The sequence below is a fragment of the Coturnix japonica genome, chromosome 5 (genome assembly GCF_001577835.2).
Source record: "Coturnix japonica isolate 7356 chromosome 5, Coturnix japonica 2.1, whole genome shotgun sequence".
Classification (NCBI taxonomy): domain Eukaryota; kingdom Metazoa; phylum Chordata; class Aves; order Galliformes; family Phasianidae; genus Coturnix; species Coturnix japonica.
The window spans coordinates 34,923,377-34,943,201 of record NC_029520.1 but is presented as its reverse complement, the minus strand read 5'-3'; the positions used below and the strand labels follow the sequence as shown (position 1 = coordinate 34,943,201).

Below are 19,825 nucleotides of genomic sequence, written 5' to 3'. Positions count from 1 at the left end.
GGAGGGAGGTGCAGGAGGTGTCTGCACGCAGCAGTGTGCTGCTGGCTGTGGCACACCTCTGTGGCGAAGTCCCTAAGAAAGCAGCCCTCAGCATTCACCTCCACCGTCACTCGAAGGACTCCAACTGATGTTGCAGCCACTGTCTGCAGCCGAACTGGCAGAGTTAACCCCATCGTGCCTTACGCAGTAAGGAAAGACTGCCTGTACTTCATGCTTTACAGAATACACTCCCTTTACTCGCAGCTGAAGTGCAGCCTCCTTTAGGCAGGAGGGTTGGAAATGCCACGTACATCACTGCCACAAACTGACACGGGGATTGGTGAAGAGGAATCCCACATCCATTGGTGCTCGTACCAGGAGCCTCACACAGCTTCTGAAGTTGGCAATTACTCAAGACAATGGGTACTGCTCCCCATAGGGCAGGCAGCCAGACTTACATGTTGTTCCAAAACAACAGCTCCAACGTCAAGGCACCCCCTGGTTCCCAGCAGAATTCACTGCAGCTCTGGTTTTGACAGCTAAAGTCAATCACAATGGCATTCAAAGCATGCACCTCTGTGCATCACTCCCTGTGGCTGCAGCTGTGGGCCCAGCTCTGCCCCAGGCAGCAGCCAGATACACCCTTGCTTGTGCCCCAATCACCTCATTTTTCTTCTGCTTCTTCTCTGGCTGTGCATCTTTCTCCTTCAGACTCTTCTGCAAGCTCGTTCGGCTTGTGCAAGAGCCTCAAGCTTATTCTCATCATTCATTCCTTTTGTTTTAGAATCATTAAGGTTGGAAAAGAACTCTAAGATCACTTAGTCCAACTACCAGCCCATCCCCACCAGGCCCATTAACCATGTTCCTCAGTGCCACATCTACATGTTTCTTGAACACCTCCAAGGATGGTGACTTCACCACTCCCTATGGCAGCCTGTGCATCACCACTTTTTTGAGAAGAAATGTTTCCCACTATTCAACCAGAATTTCTCCTGGTGCAACTTAAGGCCATTATCTCTCACCCTATATCCAGTGTCCATTATTGACATCTGCACTGTTCCCTCATTCCCCTTTCCCATGCCATCCATCTTGTACCAGCTCGTTTCCCTGTACTCTTTATACTTGTCCTGGAGTTTGTGCAGAGCCAGGAGCTGACTGTTGGTCCTCTGACTTGTTGGTCCCCAGCCAAAGTTGGTTGCTGAGAGGTGCTGTCCATGTTTATTTGTTAACTTGCACGTGCCTTCTCCCCTTACCTATTCTCAGGCTGTGGGCTGAGAGGGGCCACGGTGCCTGGCAGTGGGACCCTGGGGGGTTGGAGTTGATGATCTCCAGAGGTCCCTTCCAACTCCTACAATTCTGCCCACCCCACCACGGGGCAGTCCACACTACCAGCCCCATCCCTGGGAGCTGTCGGGATGAGGAGGGGCGATTTACAGCCCGGCTGTGGGGCTGCGTGTGTGCCATTTGTCACACTGAGCCCTGGCACCTTGTTCTACCTGTGTTGCACATGTTTTATTGGTGTTGAGCAGAGGGGGGCCAGAGCAGAGGGGAGTCTGGGAGGAAAGGCACTCAAGTGAAAAATGAACCAAGGCAAACGGGATTGAGAAAGAGAGAGAGAGAGAGAAGTGCAGGGGAAGGGGGCGAAGGGGCCAGTGTATAAAACACAAGACAAATGTCCTCACTGGCAGCAGGGTTAGGGGAAAGAGGCGAGGGAAGAAGTGAGGGGGGCAGGGAGGGAAAAGAAAGAGAGAATAAAGACAGTGCCTCGTGGCCAGCACTATCCTAGTGGGATCGGGGATGCTCGTGTAGTCAGAAAAATAATTCTCAGCCTAACAAAGCAGGAAGAGGGGGGGGCAGGAGAGGAGGAAAGCTACAGATCCAAATGGAAAGTGCCCCAGGGTGTCCAATCTGCTGGGTTTTGAAATAAAATCATTTTGCCTCATCCCCCTCCCTCCCCCACGAGGGAACCAGCTCCTTCCTGTAACCCCACCACCACGAGGAACGGGACCAGGCGGGGAGCAGGAGGTCTGCTTAGCATTGCACGTCCCTTCCATCCTTCTCCCTCAGTGCTAAACTTTCAAGACAAAAATCATAAAACGAGGTGCTTTGTTGGTGAGGCAGATTCAGAGATCTTCCTGTTAGGAACAAGAAAGGGAAGAGAGAGACAGAGAGCGAGACAGAGAGATAGCTGGATGGAGGGCTGGCTTTGTGCTTGCAACAAGCCACTAAAGGTGCATTTTTAATTAAATTTATACAAAATGTGTCAGTTTTATCTCTATGTTTCAAACCTGACTCTTTTCTATCAAAGTAAAGTATTGATCTTCACTGCCCCGAAGCTACCTGACTGAATTAAACAGAATAAATAGAAGAAGGACTGAAAGGGCTTAGAAACAACTGCAGAGAGGCGAATGTTTAATGGCTCCACAGTCATTTGCTGCAATTAAAAAACAAAACCGTTTAGAGGGGCTGTTAACACCTTGAAGTCTGAAAATCCTCACTTCAAAAAAAGCCCCAAAACAGCTTCCAGGCAAAACATTTTAATTGCCATAAATACTTCCAACCTCAGCCCTCGCTGGTGCATGCGCGCATTGCACAGACAAACAGACCCCTGAACCCAATGGGACAGACACTGCAGCTGGCAAGACACAGCTGTGCTCTGTATGGACACCTCCAGCCAAGGAGAGAGGCACACCAGTATGATCCAGACACAAATTCACATTATGTAAGCAAAAATGCCACAGATAGGATGTGATAAAGATGGATGTTTTAGAACCATGTGTATATTCCAGGGCCATTTCCTAATGCAACAGAGCCCACGTGGAACGCTATTCTCAAAGCTGGCCATAACCAATTGCATATCATACAAGCCATGGGCATCCCATGGCGCTCTCTCTCTACCTATTCTATCACAGGAAGATGTCACAGACCTTGTGCAACAGTGGGTCTCACTTGATCACACTCTAACTTGGGGCTGGGGCACCTTGTGGTGAGAGTCTCTGGGACAGGCAGGCCCAGAAATTGCATTAAAGTCTCTTGAACATTATGCAACTTAAAAAAGAAGCACATTTTTTGTTATCTTAAAGCATGTGCTACTGCATGACTCACCAAAGCCTTCCTAAATGTTGCGTGCACCCCTCAGCATGGAGACTTCCCATCACTGCTCTATGGTCCTACCAGGCCTGAGCTCAGCAGTAGAGTGTGATCTGGAGACAGCAGAAGGCTGAAGAGCTCTGTCAGCTTTGAGCTTCCACACTGACGACTCACCCTCTCCCTGGGCATTCCTGGAACAAAGGCAGGAAACTGGCTTATGGCAGGAAACGGGTTTTGCAGAGGATGTGTACAGATTTCTATCTCAGCTGGGGTACCATCAGCTGGGCGGTGTGCTGTGCTCCTCCCAGGAAAGCATTTCATACAGGTATTAGGAAATTTTACTGTGTGTATTTGAAAATCTGGAAGGAGCTTCATGGTCTTTCCATTGAAAATCAAAATTAACAAACTCACTGGCCTTGTACAACACCCTGGTTAGCGAAGCAATGGGGCTGAGGCTTTGGAAAGCTGTGTCATGGTCTTACCGTAGGACCAGGAAACAGTATTATCAGACCCTGGCTCTAATCTGTGTGAAATGAAGACCATTCAGTCCCCTGCATACTGACAGACAAGGTCTTAAGACTTGGACACTACAGGTGTGAAAGTCATGGAATTGAATAAGAGCATCTCTATGGAGCACAGAGCCTTGGAAGGAGCAGCACCAGTGGTGGTTTAAATGAACCAGCTCAGACACTTGAAGAAAAGCCACAGCACCCAGCTAGACAAGCCCAGGGTGCTCTGCTCCCCTCTGGGTTAGATGGAGTTTGCTGCCTGGACTGCCTCTGTGTTAGCTCAGGGATAGTTGCTACTATACCTTTATTTAGTTGGTTGACTTACCGAGCCATCTGCACAGAGAGCACCACAGGCCCTGGGGAGATACATACTTCATTCTGCCTTCGGTTTTGGAGCTCAAAGCACTGAGAAAGTTGCTTAACTTGAACTAGTTCTTTGGCAGCTTCCCAAGGCACTTTTCTGGCTCTGTGGGCAGTTCTGCTGATCAGGCACTGATCAAAGCAAGCCCTCAGCCTCTCCAGCAGGCTGTAAGCTCTTCTTTTTTGGCTGATCCAAAATGTCCCACAACTCCAAAAAAGGTGCCCCTTGTGACTTCCATGCCAAAGACCATCCAGAGAATTTGCCTTACTTGGATCTGCAGGAGGAGCATTTCTGCTGCAGGAGTGGGGTCAGATAATAAAAGCTCGGAGCAGCTATTAGTGCACCATTAGTTCAGGCAAGAAGTCTCTGTTTTCTTGTCTTTCAAATGTTTTGTTCAACATTGAGCAATTATCACTCATTGTCCACTATCAATAACAGACAGTAAACCAGCCATACACTGTAGTTTATTTTCCATCATTTTCTTTGGTGGAAGAAAAGCGAGGAAAAATATTTTCTGGGGGTAGCAAGAAAGCATGCAACAGCTTGACTGTCATGATGCATGGCTCCTGCCCGCCACTGTTAGAGAACCCTGCACTATTACAGGATCTTCTATGGCACATGTGTGGGCTGCATTGCTGCAGCTGCCTAATCAACACCTGACCTGCAAATGAGCATTCATTGCACAGCTGAAGCACTGAGAAGCACCAGCAGCACAGGGACAGAAAACAATATGCTCTGCCCAACACAGTTTCAGAGACATGCTTTCAAGTGAACACTGGGAAATTCTGCCCTGTACTCTTCATGGGCTCAAAGCCTCTCAGGTGTGGAGCAGTCCTATAAATCTGAGCCAGTTGCCATGTTCTGTCTTAGAAGGTATAGACATATCCAGTCACCACTGCAGCATGTGCACCTGAAATGAACTGACTGTGAACGAAGGAATGTGCATTTTGAGCACTAAGGTTGAGTACTCCTGCTGCTCATGGCCAAGCTCCCACTGCTGCACTTCAGAGCATTCTGCTTTTTACGGACCCCTGATTAACACTTTCTAAGCATTTCAGCCCACACTCCGGTTACTTTACAGATTGCAACGAATGCAGATTTGAGTTTATGGGTTCATAAAAGTGTAAATTAAGTCAACAGTTTTTCCCCAGCCTATTTGCACAGCCCTTCCTCCGGTGACCTGTCCCTTCAGACAACACCAATATTTCAGCTGCCTGAGCATTTTTAACAGGCCAGAAGCAGAGTTGTGCCCCAGCACACAGTGCTGTGGTAGAGTGGGATGGTCTGTGCAGCTTGTGATTCTTCCAGCCTGAACTCCCACATCCCCCATCTCTGGGCTGTGGAAAACACTGTCACCCAGCAATTTGCCCCTTTTCCTGCTTGCTGCATATCACCGGGGTGATCAGCCCTATCTCTGCACAGAGGAGGGGCTGGCTGACCAAATTTCTTTAATTAAAAGAAAAAGGATCAGGTTTATCCCAGATAAGCAGGCAGGATTAAAACAGACAGAAAGAATAGACAAGAGGCAGCTGTCAGCACTCCAGCCGATCCAACATGATTATTAATAACGATAAGCGGGAGAAGAGGGCTAATAAAGGGATAATGAAGTAGTCCTGAAAGTGACTGGAGATGGAGCCTGATAAGGGCACACAGCCCAGGGCTTCTCAGACCCAGTGAGGTTGACTGCAGAGCATCCCACTGAGTGAGGGCACCTAGAGGAGAGGCTTCACTCCTCCAAGGACGTAATGGCAGCAGAGTGACAGCTTTCCTTGGGAGCAGTTGTCTCCCAAGAGGGGAAGTTTCCTGTAGGTCACACAAAGCACAAAGGCCAGTGCGGCCTGTAAGCAACATGGTTCACCCACCTGTAAAGGCAGATGCAGGCCCTGGACACAGATGACGGTCACTAGGGTGAAAACGAGGCTGGAAAAGTTACTTGCTGGGAGCCATCAGACACGTGACATCTACTAACAGCAAAGCCTGTCCCTGTGCTCTCACTGAGGAGAGGATCAAGCCATCTGCTGAGATGCTCTGCATAAGTGGGAAACAAAGATGGAGAATGAAGAGTGGGTGCCTCACAGCAAGCACAGAACTGGCAGCTGAGGAGGGAGGGCCTGGTCAGTCAGCACCGTACGAGAAATCAGGGCTGTTTCAGACAAAGTGGATTTTTTTTCTACTCAGATTAGTCTCTTTTTTATCCAAGCAACTCCTTTTCCTCCAGGCCTACAGCATTTCTCCCTCCCAGAAAGAGGAAGGCTCCGGCCCCGGGCTGTGCAGCAGCGGCTGTGCCCAGCAGGGCTGGTAGGGAGCAAGGCCCAAGTGAGGAGTGGGAGCTGGGCCCCAGGCCGCTGCTGCTCCAGGTCAGTGCAGCAGCTGCTGGGAGCATATGCCATGAATTAATTCCGCTGTCCCTGAGATGCTCTGGCAAGAGGAGCAGCAGCACCTTTCCAGCTGATTAACATAAAGCCCCCCCGCCCATCATTTTGCCACACTTAACAAAACAGCCTAAGCCCCTCTAAGTGTTTCCTGGCAAGCAAGCAGACTCCTCAATGGAGAGCTGATGGGCCTGGCTTTTACTCAGCTTTTATTTTCTACATGCTTTTCCAGAGCTGCACTCTCTGCCCTGAAAACCCTCTCACTTCCCCAACAAGCTGTACACTAAAAACGCATCTCCTTTAAGTCTATAAATACCGTACCTATTATTATAAGCAAAACCAAAGAGATGTTAGGAGCTAGAATTCAGTTTTGTTGTGTATTTCTTTTATTCCAATGAGGCTCACAGTTTGTCCTGAATAGATCACTGAGCCCTAAGCCTGCTAGGAGCTCTCTGGGACAGAGCTGCTTACCTAGCCTGAGCCCCAACAGAGCCTTCTGCAGACACCCAGAGCAACTCACTGTGCTGACCCTGCTGCTGCCAACACACTGACCAGTCTGCAGCTCTCCCTCAGCCATGTAGGGCCACAGCAGAACAAGAAGCAACCTGGACACAAGATTTCCACTATCTTCAGACAGAAGGCTGGGAACAAAAGCGCTATCTAGGTCTATAAGTACTGTATTTGGATTAGGAACTTGAAGGCACACTATTACACATTACTTTACCCCTCTATGACACGAGTCTACGGACACTAAGGTGCCTCAAAGGATGGCTATATAGCCTTCCTCACCAAGAGCTAGAAAAGGCACTTACATGCTTCCTTTCAGCAGGGACAGTAACAGGAGCAGATTCCAATGTGACATCACCAGGGACTGATGGCAGGAGGGCACAGCTCAGACACCTCCCAGCACCGCAGCCAGGCAGGCAGTAGGAAGGGCTAACTGAGGAAGGCCGAGAACCAGACAGCTCTCCTTCCTTCCTCCAGCTGGGGAGGGAATGGGAAAGATGTGGAAACAAGTCTCACTCTATTAACTTTATTGAAGAAAATTAAAGAGACTACTTGTTCACAGTGCACATAAATACCTGAGCAAGTAGAAAGTATCTGACAGCATGGTTTAACAGGGAAGGTGAAAGCATAACCAGGTGCAAGGAATAGAAGATGAAACAAAAACAGAGCTTAGAAATAAAGCAGATTTTGAACCACAAGGGCAGTTGTCTGCTGGGATAACTAACCAGGGAGAAGACAGGTGAAGCTCAGCCACATCGCATCGAGATCTGCCATGGCCTGTTTCATAGCAGGTCAAACTACACATCCAAGCACCTCATCTTTCCTTTTCTCCAGCCTCTTCATCAGCACCTGCTTTGCCCTCAGTCCCTCCAAACATTATACATACTGTTCCCAAATCATTCACCCTCCTCATTCCTCTTGCCCCTCCCACAAACCCCACTGTGACATCAAGTCCCCTCCTCCCCACACCCTGCCTTAAATGGTGTCCACATGCCCTCCACACTCCTACCTGTCACCATCTCCAGAAAGATCTCTGAGCATCCAATGTCCCTTCCGCTTCTGTTTCAAGGGTCTCCTTCCTCTTGGCTCCTGAAGGTCCAGCGCGGTCTCTGAGGGGCTGAGCACTGATGCCCAGACCAGAGATGCCTGTCCTTTCTCCCTGCTAGGACGGCAGCCAGCCAGGAGCACTTTACCTACCCAGGGAGATGGGTGAAGTCCTTAGAGGCAGACAGTGCTCTGCCCTCCTGGACAAGAGACAAGACTGTTGGCATGGCATACAGCTTCATGAGGAGCAATGGGCTGAGCACTGCCTCTACAGCTCACATCCTGCAGGCTGCCTAAATAATGCCTGGTTTTCCTCTCTTAGAGCTCCAATTGTCAGTAATGCCACCTCACTAAGTACCTAAATAAACTCCAACACACGTCACATATCAAACCTCAGGCTGGACAGCCAGATTAGTTGGATTCATAGCTCATCCACTCTTGTGCCTCAAGCCTGGGAATCCTCAGCTTTTGTGGTCATTGATAACTGGCTGGCATGCACTGAATACCGTGATACCAGGCAAGCAGCTTAGAGGATACTCAGCTCAAGCAGAATGGAGAGAGCTCACACTAAGCTGACTACAGACTGTATTTGAGAGAAGAGAGCCTCGGCTTTTTCTATGATCTTTGGGATGTGAACTGTGCAAATCTAACCCTAAGCCTAATCAATTTCTTCCACTCTTTACCATTCTCTTCCCCACACAGCCTTGTTGGGATTGTCTGATTTACTAAGCTTGCTGAATTTGTTTTCTCCTTCTTGGACTATAGGAAGAATCCTAAATTCTCTTTGGCCAAGGGCCACAGATATCAGAGAAGAACAGACACTGGCCCAGCTGGGAAGTTTCTGTTCATACCAAAACAGGTTTCTCTGCTCAGAAAGAGACTTCAGCGGTATCCTCCATACACTAGCCCCAAGGCTTCCATCTCATCTACTTTTCTAGTTACGGGGGAGATTCCTTGATTTTACAAACATAGCATCTCATTGAGGCAGCTTCTTCTCTCTTGCTGGTAGATTTTTTTTTTGGCTATCAACTCTGATCAGAAATTTTGCAGAGTACTGAGTTCACAGTGAGTCGTTTCTCCTGGACTTGCATCAGTACAAAAGAAAGAATGCAGTGCTCCATTAGATCTAAAGAACAAGCTAAGAAAAGCAGCACATCAAGCCTTCTGCACAGCACCTGCACTGTCCCCCAGAAGTATATAGCACGGTTCTCCTGTGGGACAAGGCTTTGAAGGACACTGGCTTAGAAGTAATACTATTGTTTCCTGCAAATAATGACCACAGCTCTATGGGGATAGGGCATTAACAGCTAAACGGAGTTTTTTTTAGGTGACAATGAGAACAGGTTACTTGCTTCCAAGGAAACACGCCAGGGAGTTAGCTTGTTTCAGAGCAGCAGGCTTCATTTTTTCACATGTGGAATGAGCAGTATTTTCTTTGCAAACCACCTATTGCCTGGAGCTAATTCCATTCAATATGTGATCTCATCTAACTGTTGAAGCTAAGCAGGGTTAGGCTTGGTCAGCCCTTGACTGGGATAACTCCAGGGAAAACAAAAGGTGCTGCAAGAAGCAGTAGTGGCAGTTTAGTTGGTGATGCTGCTTCCTCTGAGGCAATACAGAGGTAAGGACCCAGGGCAAATGTTAAACCAGCAAGGGATGGCAGGAGGCTGATGGACAAGATGTAACGCAGACATCCTGACAACTTGTGGCATCTGTTGTGGGAAGATGATAACCTTGATGTTCTAGGCAAACAAACTGCACCAACCTAAGCTTCTCTCACAGCCATCACTGAAAACCACACTCCATTCTTTGACTGTGTAAGACAGTCTTCCCAGAGAGACTGACCATAGCAGTTATCTGTAAAGGTGCTAAAGTAAGGTGACAGTGACTGTTCATAAGTAAATAATATATTGTGCTTCTAATTCTTAATCTCTTTTGAGAATGAAGAGTCTTAGTATAAAATATCCAAAACTTCCCCCAAGCCAGTTTTCCTACAGACCAAGTTCTATTTATTTCCATGTCTGAAATATATTCTCAAATACAAACAAGTAAATAGAAAATTAAAGTGCTAAACTATTTACAGGGAATGTGTACATGAGAGATATCAGGTGTATCAGTGCTCTAGGGTACACTGAGGTGGTCCTCTCTCTCAGACTGTCCCACGTCCCACTCAGTTACTAGTTCTGAGGATACCTCTGTGAAGAGATGGTCCCAATCCCAGCAGACATCATCCTATCAAGAGGAAAAAGACAAACATGCTGAAAATTTAACTGATAACTCCCAGAGGTCTCTGAATGATGTCCCTGCCAGAGAGGAAGGCACAGATTTTGTTGACTAGGATAGGAAACTTAGAGAGAACGGAATGTGAATCTGTGTTACAATTTAAAGATTTTGGAAGAAATAATCATTCCAAATTCAGTAAAGCCCACACTGTTAACCTTAGGTGTTCCCAAGAAGGGCATAAGGAGACATAAAAATCTTCCACTCTTTTAATGAAGCACCTGCTGTTCTGGGATGTAGAAATCTTTTGTTTCAAGTCCTGAGCTACTGCTTATACATTTGTACTGAGGTTCTTCTGCCCTGCTTTAGAACAGCCTTCTGTCCTAACCCTAAATGTTTTCTTTGCTCCCCTGTAGCACTCTGCAGAACCATCTGGAGCCCATGGTGGCTACCAAAAACTACACAAAGCAGCAGTTTGTGCATGGATCTGTGACAGCACTAGGCCCTTCACTAACTCTTTCAAACTGAAGGAAGCCAGTCACAGCAATGCTGTAATCTCACACACAGAAATACCTACAAACTTTTAAAATAATCTGCTGGGGAAATCAGACCTCCATCAGCTTGAAAACAAGCTCCTCTTCATAGGCTCCTCCTCAAGTATCTTTCTTCCACCCCACCAACAAAAGCTTACTTTCTAAGTACAGTCTGAGACATAAGAAGCTTTTAACTCACCTCCCGTAGTTCATGTTCTGGAGCCAAGACTTTGGTGAGAAGCTTCAGGTCAACCTCTCCATCCTAAGAACACACACAATCACAGTCTTACAGACACAGAGAAAGCAGGCACCATCATTTCACCAGAGAGGATGTTGCTAGAGACAGACACAACATTTTGCCCCATACATGACATAGACCTTCTTCAGGACAGCAGCAGGTACCTCCTCATATGAACAACAGGCACTATATACACACACACTATTTCCAGATGCTCATTAGGCTGAAAGGAAAATATTTGCAGGCAGACTGGAAGGTGCTTGCATGACAGGGCAATGTATTTTATGCAGCTGAGTATCACTGTGGAGGACAATGGAAAACTGGAAGGAAAGGAACTTACACCCGTCACTCCACACCAACATCCACTTACCAGAGTCTGAAAGGCAGCATACTTTGTAAGATCTTTGTCCAAGTCATGGTAGGTCATCACTCTGTTCACCTGCACACTGCAAACAGAAACGGGCAAAACAGAACCCCGGTAAGTGTGGAAGCACAGCAGATGAGACACACAGTGACTTAAGCAGTAGTGTGTGGACACACAACTCAAGTATCCACACTGGATGATGAGGATATTGAAATGGTTGTCCAAGAACAGAAGCACATCTCATTCAGCACATTAAGAGGCACTGACGAATCTGAGAGCCAGGCTGATCGCATGTGTAAAAATAGGATATGGAGCAACCAGGGACTCCTTCAGAGAAGTTGGCATGCCAGAGAGAAGATCCGTGAGCCACATGCAAGGGCCAGAAAGAAAACAGGAAGGCAATGAACATGCAATCAGCCCAGATACAGATACACTCAGCAGGTAACAGCCAAAATGCCACTCCTATCTGGGAAGCAAAGCACATTCAAGAGTCCCACAATGCAAACTATAGAACAGTGAAGACTTTGCAGTTTCCATCTCTGAGCTGAATTTCAGCTATCAAATGCAATTTCTTAAAATGTAGGCTCCAAAGATGAGCAGAGGTAGGGGGGGAACGTACTGCCCTGCCATACTTCCCTTTGCATGTTACGCAGTACTACAGGGAACATTTGTATTCATTTATCTTCTATGTATGCCCACGAAAATTATTTGTCTTCTATTGCAGAGTGACTATCGATACAGGGAGAACAGATGGGATTATACAAAAAAGAGAAAACAAAAAACCAAACTCTGGTGAGAGACAAAATCTTTTTTAATTTACTGCTATGACACGTCATTTATTTTTATTAACAGCTATTTAGTTACGACACCTACTCCATACTTGCAAGAAAGGCATCTGTGGTCATCCAAACAAAGGTCAACAGAAATCCCACTCTGTGATCTTTGCAATAGATCCAACAGGAGTAACGACTTAAAAGTATCAAGAAAATTAACTCCAACACTTTCAGTTTTTAAAATGTACTACTAAATGGTCTCCTACGAGCTAATCCCAAGACTACTGTGATACACCTACAGATCGTATTGTGCTTTGCAAATTAACTAAGCCCTTGAGTGAAAAGGATATCCTGTGGAGGGCGAAGCAGAGTGCAATCAAAGTGTGTGTGATAATACACGTGTACTGGAGGCATTTGTCACACAGGCAACCTTAAATCAAGCAACACCTAACTTTTCAGAGTTTGATTTTTCAATATCAAAAGTGATGCTCTAATGTAGATTTTGTGTATACAGAGAGAAAATGCATTAATTGCTGTCTCTATGTAACAGGAAACAAATTTGCACTGTTCAGCCTGGAGCCCCACTGTCACAATGTGCAGCATCGAATCCTGCTGAATGGTGCTGCCACTGACATCCACAGGGCATGAGATAAGATGGAGTTTAATTTCACCGCACATTTCACATGGCCGATGTGAGCCACAAGAGCACTCTTACCTGGGGGGAGCTGCCACTTGCATGGCCAGATCTTCCTCCTGGACTTCCTCTAAGTCAGGGATCACAGGAATATCTGTAGTAAAAGAAAGCAGCATTTGAAGACAACCTCGAAGCCAAAAGAATCTGGCTGTCATCTGAAGACTGGTAAGAATTTTCTTCCTATGAGATATGTTGTTCATTACTCAGCTCCGCTCAGCCACCCAGAATCTGCTAGAAATGAGGTGTGAAGCATACAATGGCAGAAGCCATGTGAATGAATCTGCATGCTGAAGGAGCTGCTGGCTGGGTTGCAGACTGAGCAGAGGCTGTGACCTTCCGCGTGGCTGAAGGAGGAAGTGCTGGTGGTCCAGCTGACACTAAGATGAGGGAGGATGCACTAAGCTGTAATGTCATAAATGTTTTCGTGTCTTTCCAGAGTGAGCCCGGAATGGCCAATAGATGTCACTAGATATTCCCAGCATGATGATTATGGTTACTCCACCTACAAAGGGTACTTAGAGGGAAAAAAAGAAAATGGAGGAAAGCAGGAGAAACTGGGAGCACACTGCATCCTGCTAAAAACCTGTGAGATGCTGTGTCCTCAGATGGCGGAGATGCCAGTGGTTGGCTCTGGGAAGAAGCTTCACAAGCACAAGGTGGGATCAGAGCTGGCCCTCTAGTGCTGGAGCAGGCAGGCTGCTCCTGCCTCTGCCAGCAGCACAGCAGGCAGCTGGGCCTGACTCTGCCTAGCTTTGCAGCCCAGGCTGAGATGAATATTCAGGAGCTGGAGAGATGTCCCCACCTGTGGCGGCCAAGGCTCCGGGCAGGGTCTTGCTGAAGAGCCCCTTGTCCGGCTGCCTGTCAGAGCTCCGCAGCCTCTCAGCTGCCCTCTCTGCCCAGCATCCCCTCAGCATCCCTGGGGCTTACCAGCTGCTAGGGCTAGAGCAGCCCTGGCCCAGCTGTGGGAGGACAGGGGTCAGCACGGGCCTCAGTGCGGCGGTCGTTCGGTGCTGGCCACACAGTGGGATTTCTCACTAATTGGCTGCCTGGCGGAGGGCTGAGTGGGATGGCGGCTGCAGCAAGAGCCAGGCCAAGGCGAGCGGAGGTGACAGCTTGGATGATCTCAGCAGAGCTGTGCCTTCAAGCTCCCCAGCTGCCTGAGGAACAGGTGCCTGCAAAGCAGCTCTCTGACTACGGCAAACTTCTCAAAGACATATAAAGGAAAATTGCAGCAACAGGCCCTCAGGATGTCCCTTAGAGGGCAAGAAATGACTCACCAGCGTGTTCCTGTACCTTTAGGATATATCTGCCCCCACTCTGCATGTAGGGACAAGAGCCAGGAGAACCTGCTGTCCTGCTGGCTCTTCTATGCAGGAGCTCCCAGCCCAGGGTAAAGCTCCTAATAAGATGCAATCACAGAGTAACAGCATCTCTGTGGACAGACTGACCTGTGGAGAGAACTGCCCAGTGACAATGTGGGAGAAAGTCCCTGTACATAAGTAGCAAAGACCAAGGAGGAAACAGACTGTGGAGGCTATACAACAGGAGGAACAAAGCACTGCACAGAGGTACCCTGCCAGGCTTTTGCTTCTGTTTATTTCTTTTTGCACTAGAGAATACCATAAACTTAGTGCTGCACTTTCCTTTTGTGCAGGTTTCCAAAGAGTCCTGGATTTGCCAGTGCTGGCTTTATCTCACTGCCATTAAATTTCATGGAGAGATTCCCAAACTCCTTGCAGAACGCTGCCTCTACTCTGTATTACCATCATGAAGGCAATCGCATAGAAGTTCCTTCGAAAAGAAATTAAAGGCTCCAATATTTTTATAGGCACTTTGAAAATACTTCAGACAGAAGAAGTGGAAATGCTCTGGGGGCTCCTGCCAGCCCCTCCAGCAAAGGGAACCGCATGAGTGCTCTCACTGCAGAGTGCTGAGTGCTATTTCTAGGCACAGGCAATGCTCCTTAGGACTGCCACAGAGTGTCAGGAAACAGAACAAAAACATTGCAAACTATTAAAAATAATAATAATTAGCTCCCCAGACCAGTTGCTCTCAATGGCAAATCAGGCCTGAAATATTTGAGTCCTTGTTTTACTCATAACTTCTCCTACCTTCTGCCAATTTCCATGGTGCCACCTCTCCACAATCCCTCTTACTCCTCTCTCCTTACAGTTCACTGAGTGTCTCCTTTTTCACCTTCATCACTGAGGAGCCAACCTCCCACTTGCCCAGGCTCCTGACCACTATTTGCTCTTTTTAGAGCGTACATCTTTCTTTTTCCAACAAGCTCTAGAAGCACAGCTAAGTTAGAGCACTATGGCTGCTGTAGGGAACAGAACCACATGGGCAGCAGTGCTGCAAGAATACAGGCATATGCTTTACCTTTAATACTGCCATTAGCTGCAATGAGACAGACAACCTTGATATAACTAACACATACAGAAATGCTCTCAGGACCATGTTCTCCTAGTCTCATATAGCAGGATTCATAGACAAATGGTTTAAGCCATTTCCAACAGCGAGACTACAGCGACAGTAAAGAGGAATGGGTGAGACTTCACTTCATTGCTCAAAACATCTGGGAACAAAGTAAAATGAAGCCTTTCTCATGGATTTTTCAACCTGTAAACAAGACACTAGTTTCAGAAACTGCTCATGATAGAGATATAAAATACTGAGTGAGCATCAAATGCCAGATTACACCACTGCAGATTCCTCTCCATCCCACCTATAATAGCAAGCAAGCACAAACTATCAACTAATGAAACCAAAATAAGTGCATCCATGCAGAGGTTAGGGTAGGAGACACCAGTACAAGTGTTGGCTAACAGGGGAGCCATAATATACTCCATCAAACTGAATATCTCAGAATATCTAAGTCCAGAGTATAATTAAGAGCAGTATTTTTATTATAATAGCTAGATCGAGCAAGGTCTTACACTAGAAAAGCTACATACCTTAAGTTATGGCAAGCCACTGCAAGCATGAGGCAGAAGCATGCGAGAAGTAGAACAAAGAAACAGAGGGGAAAGGCTACATCTGGGTAGCCAAACAATAAACAAGGAATAGCAGTTTTCAGAGTGACACTCAAATCAGGGTTCTGTGCTCATGGCAGAGAATGTGCAGTGACTGTCACCTCTTCTGCCCCCTAGCAAAGAAGTTACTGATGACAGCCACAGAAAGCCACAAGCAGGAGATGGAGACATATCTACTACCTACTGCTCAGCTACACCTGCAAGTTGTCAAGTTGCACTTCCCCTCCTAGCAGCTTATTTTGGTTAAGTAGCAACACCGATCTCATCACAGCGAGATCTGGTCCTAGTCCCACAGAACTCAATGCTTTGTTAAGGACAGACAGAATTTGTTCAAGGTCAGGCAATAAATCAGAGATGTACCTAGAAACCACATTCTAGGTCCAGACTACAGTTGTTCAGTAGGGTGGCTGCCACTTCTCACTGGGCTGCTTTAAGTCTCCTAAGCCTCACGCCCCAAATCCTGCCACCCAAAAGAGCATCTTCATCTGATTAACTTCCACCAGCTGGGTGCATATTTCCAGTGCCAGTTCAGAACGGGCGCTTTTGCAGCGGGGATGGAGCTGTCCTCCTTTCTCATCCACTGCCACATCCAGAGAACAAAAAGGGCAGTGGCTGCTGAAACTGGCAGTCCCCTGCCACTAAGCAGGCATAAGAATGAAACTAACTTTAGTTTAAGCTGCTCGCTCATAAAATGTAAAAATGAGATAATTACAATATCTCTGCTGCTGCAAAACTTTGTTTTACTGAATGCTGTTACCTTCTGCACCACGTTTGGGGAATTTTAAACAGGCGAATGGAAGAAGGTCTGATTGAAGATGAAGTTAAGTGAAAGAAATTGGTCTCATTTAGCACATGACAGGATTCATCTGTGTTCTCAAGTCCACTGAGGTAGCATCATGGGCGTTTCATATTCATGAGCTGCTGCGACACTGTGTCCCCTCATTTACAAAGCACCGTGTTCAGCAAATTCTGTCCCTGTAGACACACTGTGCATTTCATGGTCTTGTCAGAGAGACATCAAACACTTCAGTAACCAAATACCAGAAAATGGCTTTAATTAGCGCATCTCAATGCAATAAATAATTTTTCTCTCTAAGTGGAAAAATGGAGAATTAAAAAAAAAGAAAAAAGTGGAAAGCAACAGGCAAAAAAAAAAAAATCTTCAAAAAACCATAAGGAATAAGGGACACATTCAGCCTCTGCTGAACACACAAACAAGCTTGAAGGCTTTTGGAAGCTTTCTCAGGAGAGCAGCAGGCAAATGGAGAGGATAAAGAATACTTCTTTGGATGTTGAGGCATTAATTTCATAGGGATACCTTTCCCTGATTGAAATTGCCATAGCAAGAGGCTGATGCTGAGCAGTGCACCTTTCAGCCAGCAGGGAGACGAAAACAGTAGGGTGAAAAGCAGGTGGTACTACAGCTGCTGGGGCAGTCTTAAAAGCTGAGCCAAGCAGAAGGTAACCTGAGGTTCTCATATCCCAAAACATCCGTCTGAGAAGAGAATCGTAACGGCACGACCGAGGCAGCTGAAGGGAAAAGTCACTCTGGTGGGAGAGGATTCATAGGACCTAGATGGGACATGGTCACACAGCAGGTTCAGCAACAAACCTCCAGCCTTGCTTTACAGATGCAGCAGACAAAATCATTTTCTCTTCAGCCACCAAGCTCTGATCATGCCACTAGCCAGATGGAGGACTAGCTGGGAGGTCGGGTGGTTCACTGAGACACCCTACTTCCTTGGATAGCATCTCACACAATGGTTTCCTGGACAAGCATCAGCCATATTTGCTGTCTTTCAAGGCTGCTGTTGCGACAAAGCCTCAGTTTTGATCCCTGGGAAGCATGAGGAGAGATAAGCTGCAGCAATGCAACCACGGCACCAAAAAGCCATGTCAGATGAGTCTCTGAGCTCCAGGCAGGGCTTCAACAGGTGGCAGTCTATGGCTTGTACTGTGCGAGACCAGATACTTTAAAGACAAGGAATCTCTTAATGTATAGATTCTTCACCTGCAGCAGACAGCAGAGACAGGAGGCCAAGCTCAGGACCTGGAGTCCAACATATTCCTGAGGTTATCAGCATCTACAGTGGCCACACACCTCCTAGCCTTTACCCACAGCCCCTGACAGAGCACTGCACCTGCCCTCCATTCTGCCAACACCTGTTTTTTCTTTACACAGGCTGTTCTTTGCACCTTTGCAGTATTCCCCTGCTGAAACATACTCAGGAGGCAGCAGGGCAGCAGATTAGACAACAAGAGGCTCCCTGGAAGGGTTTGGTGAACTCAGAAATACAAAACTGTCCTCAGTAACACTGGAGATGAGTGATTTTGTGCTAGAGTGTTGGTGTGCCAGAGAAAGAAGCTTCTCAAATGCTCCTGTGGATGTATGTTTGGGAGCAGGCATATCTGATTCTATTTCATCCTCTTCATGTTATGCTGGAAAAACAAGACAAACTACATTTCTTTTATGCTAAATCCTTAGGTTTTTTATTTTTTATATATATATTTATTAAAAAATGCCTCTTTGATCGGCAGCACCCATGACATTTCCACATCCAGCAACTCCTCAGAAGCCTCCCTCCCTCCACACAAGGCCACCGCTGCTGACAGCCAGCCGGGTTTGATCAGAGCCACTCAGAATCGGATTTTCATAAGACAGATGAGGAATCTTACTGCTGCTCTCTCTCATATCAGATGAGAAACCGAGGGGGAGGGGGGACGGGTCCTGAGGGAACGACACTACAATCAAGGGCTACGTGGTTCTCTCTCTGTCCCTCCACTGCTGCAATTTTCAAAGGAGCTTGCCTCAGGCAGTTTTAAATGATGGTGTCTCAATTCTGTAATCATCTTTCAAGAGCTTTTTCTTAAAGGGTATTTTAGGTAAACCTAGTCCGTCAACTACAGTTATGGACTCAGCAATCACAGCGACCAACATGACTGTGTACCTACCACATTGCAGAATAAAGTGATGGAAGATGCTTACCCAGTCCTTTATTTTCAGCCCCAAACAAGCTGTGCTCACTCCCTTGCAATTATATTGTCCACTGCCCCACGATGGGTGGTTAGCCACTCCAAATAGGACTTCAGCCATAACCCCTGGGACATACTCTCTGTTCCCCCCATCCACCATGGCTGCCAAAAAGAGGCTTCCTCAAACAGCAGAAGCTCTAGATCACAATGTCAGCAGTCACTGTAGGAGTTCAAGCTGGCCTGGAACAGCAGCAGATGAGAAACCATGACGTTGGTCTGAGTCTGTCCTTCACTGACCTTGTGCAGAGATTTAGGGCACTGCAGTAGGGAGCAGCAAGTGAAGGACAGTGGTGCATTGACAGAACCACACACAAGGTCACAGCACATAATCCAAGAAACACAGCAGTCACTGTCACTCTGCCTTAGGCCCCTCTCTTCAGTCCCTCACACAAACTCCCAAACACCATATTTTTCACTCTGTATCCACTGCAACTCATGCTCAATGCTTTTAGCCCATACAGCTCCTTCCAAACCACTCCACTGCTGGCTCTCAAGCCTTCGAAGGACTCACTGGCCATCTCCATGGCAGTTACTGCACATTCATAGAATCAGAGAATCCTTAGACTTGGAAGGGAACTTTAAAAGTCATCTAGATTAAATCAGGTCATCCAGGGCCTGATCCAGCCTTGCCTTGAAAGTCTCCAGGAAGAGGGCACCTACCACCTCTCTGGGCAACCTGTTCCAGTGCCTTACCACCCACTTTCTCTGTTTCTTATTTTTTGTTTTGTTTTTTTTTCCCAAGCAAGTAAGATTAATATTTGATGGAGCATTTACACATTTTCTACTGCTCCTGTTGTGCACAGAGCCTGGACTCCTGTCCTGTTCAAATGCAAAGGAGCTGCTGCCACATGCCAGAAGGGTAAGAAGTCCTTCTAAAGATTTGACATTGTATAGAGAGGTCTCATCATCAGCTCTGCTTCCTCGAGGAGGCTTCCCAGCAGGCAGGAAGGGATTTTGCCTTGAGGGCACAGATCCAGTGACTGTCTCTTGGCAGCTTTCCTCACCTGCAGGTCACATCGGGGTTGTCTGCGTAGCATAGGCAGGCTTTCATTTCAATCAGCTCTCTCAGTCAC

The 19,825-nt window shown here is 47.1% G+C and overlaps 1 protein-coding gene across 2 annotated transcripts in view; it reads right to left on the bottom strand.

The window, feature by feature from the left end:
* Positions 1–7,330: 7,330 nt before the first annotated feature.
* Positions 7,331–19,825, bottom strand: part of IFT43 (intraflagellar transport 43) — a 39,392-nt gene continuing 26,897 nt past the window's right edge. For both annotated transcript variants that reach the window (XM_015865156.2, XM_015865157.2), the window contains 4 exons: positions 12,706–12,778; positions 11,224–11,299; positions 10,815–10,877; positions 7,331–10,094 (listed from right to left, as the gene is read on the bottom strand). In XM_015865156.2, the coding sequence (XP_015720642.1) occupies positions 9,984–10,094; positions 10,815–10,877; positions 11,224–11,299; positions 12,706–12,778 (323 nt within the window). In that variant the 3' untranslated portion in view covers positions 7,331–9,983. The remainder of the gene's footprint in view (positions 10,095–10,814; positions 10,878–11,223; positions 11,300–12,705; positions 12,779–19,825) is intronic.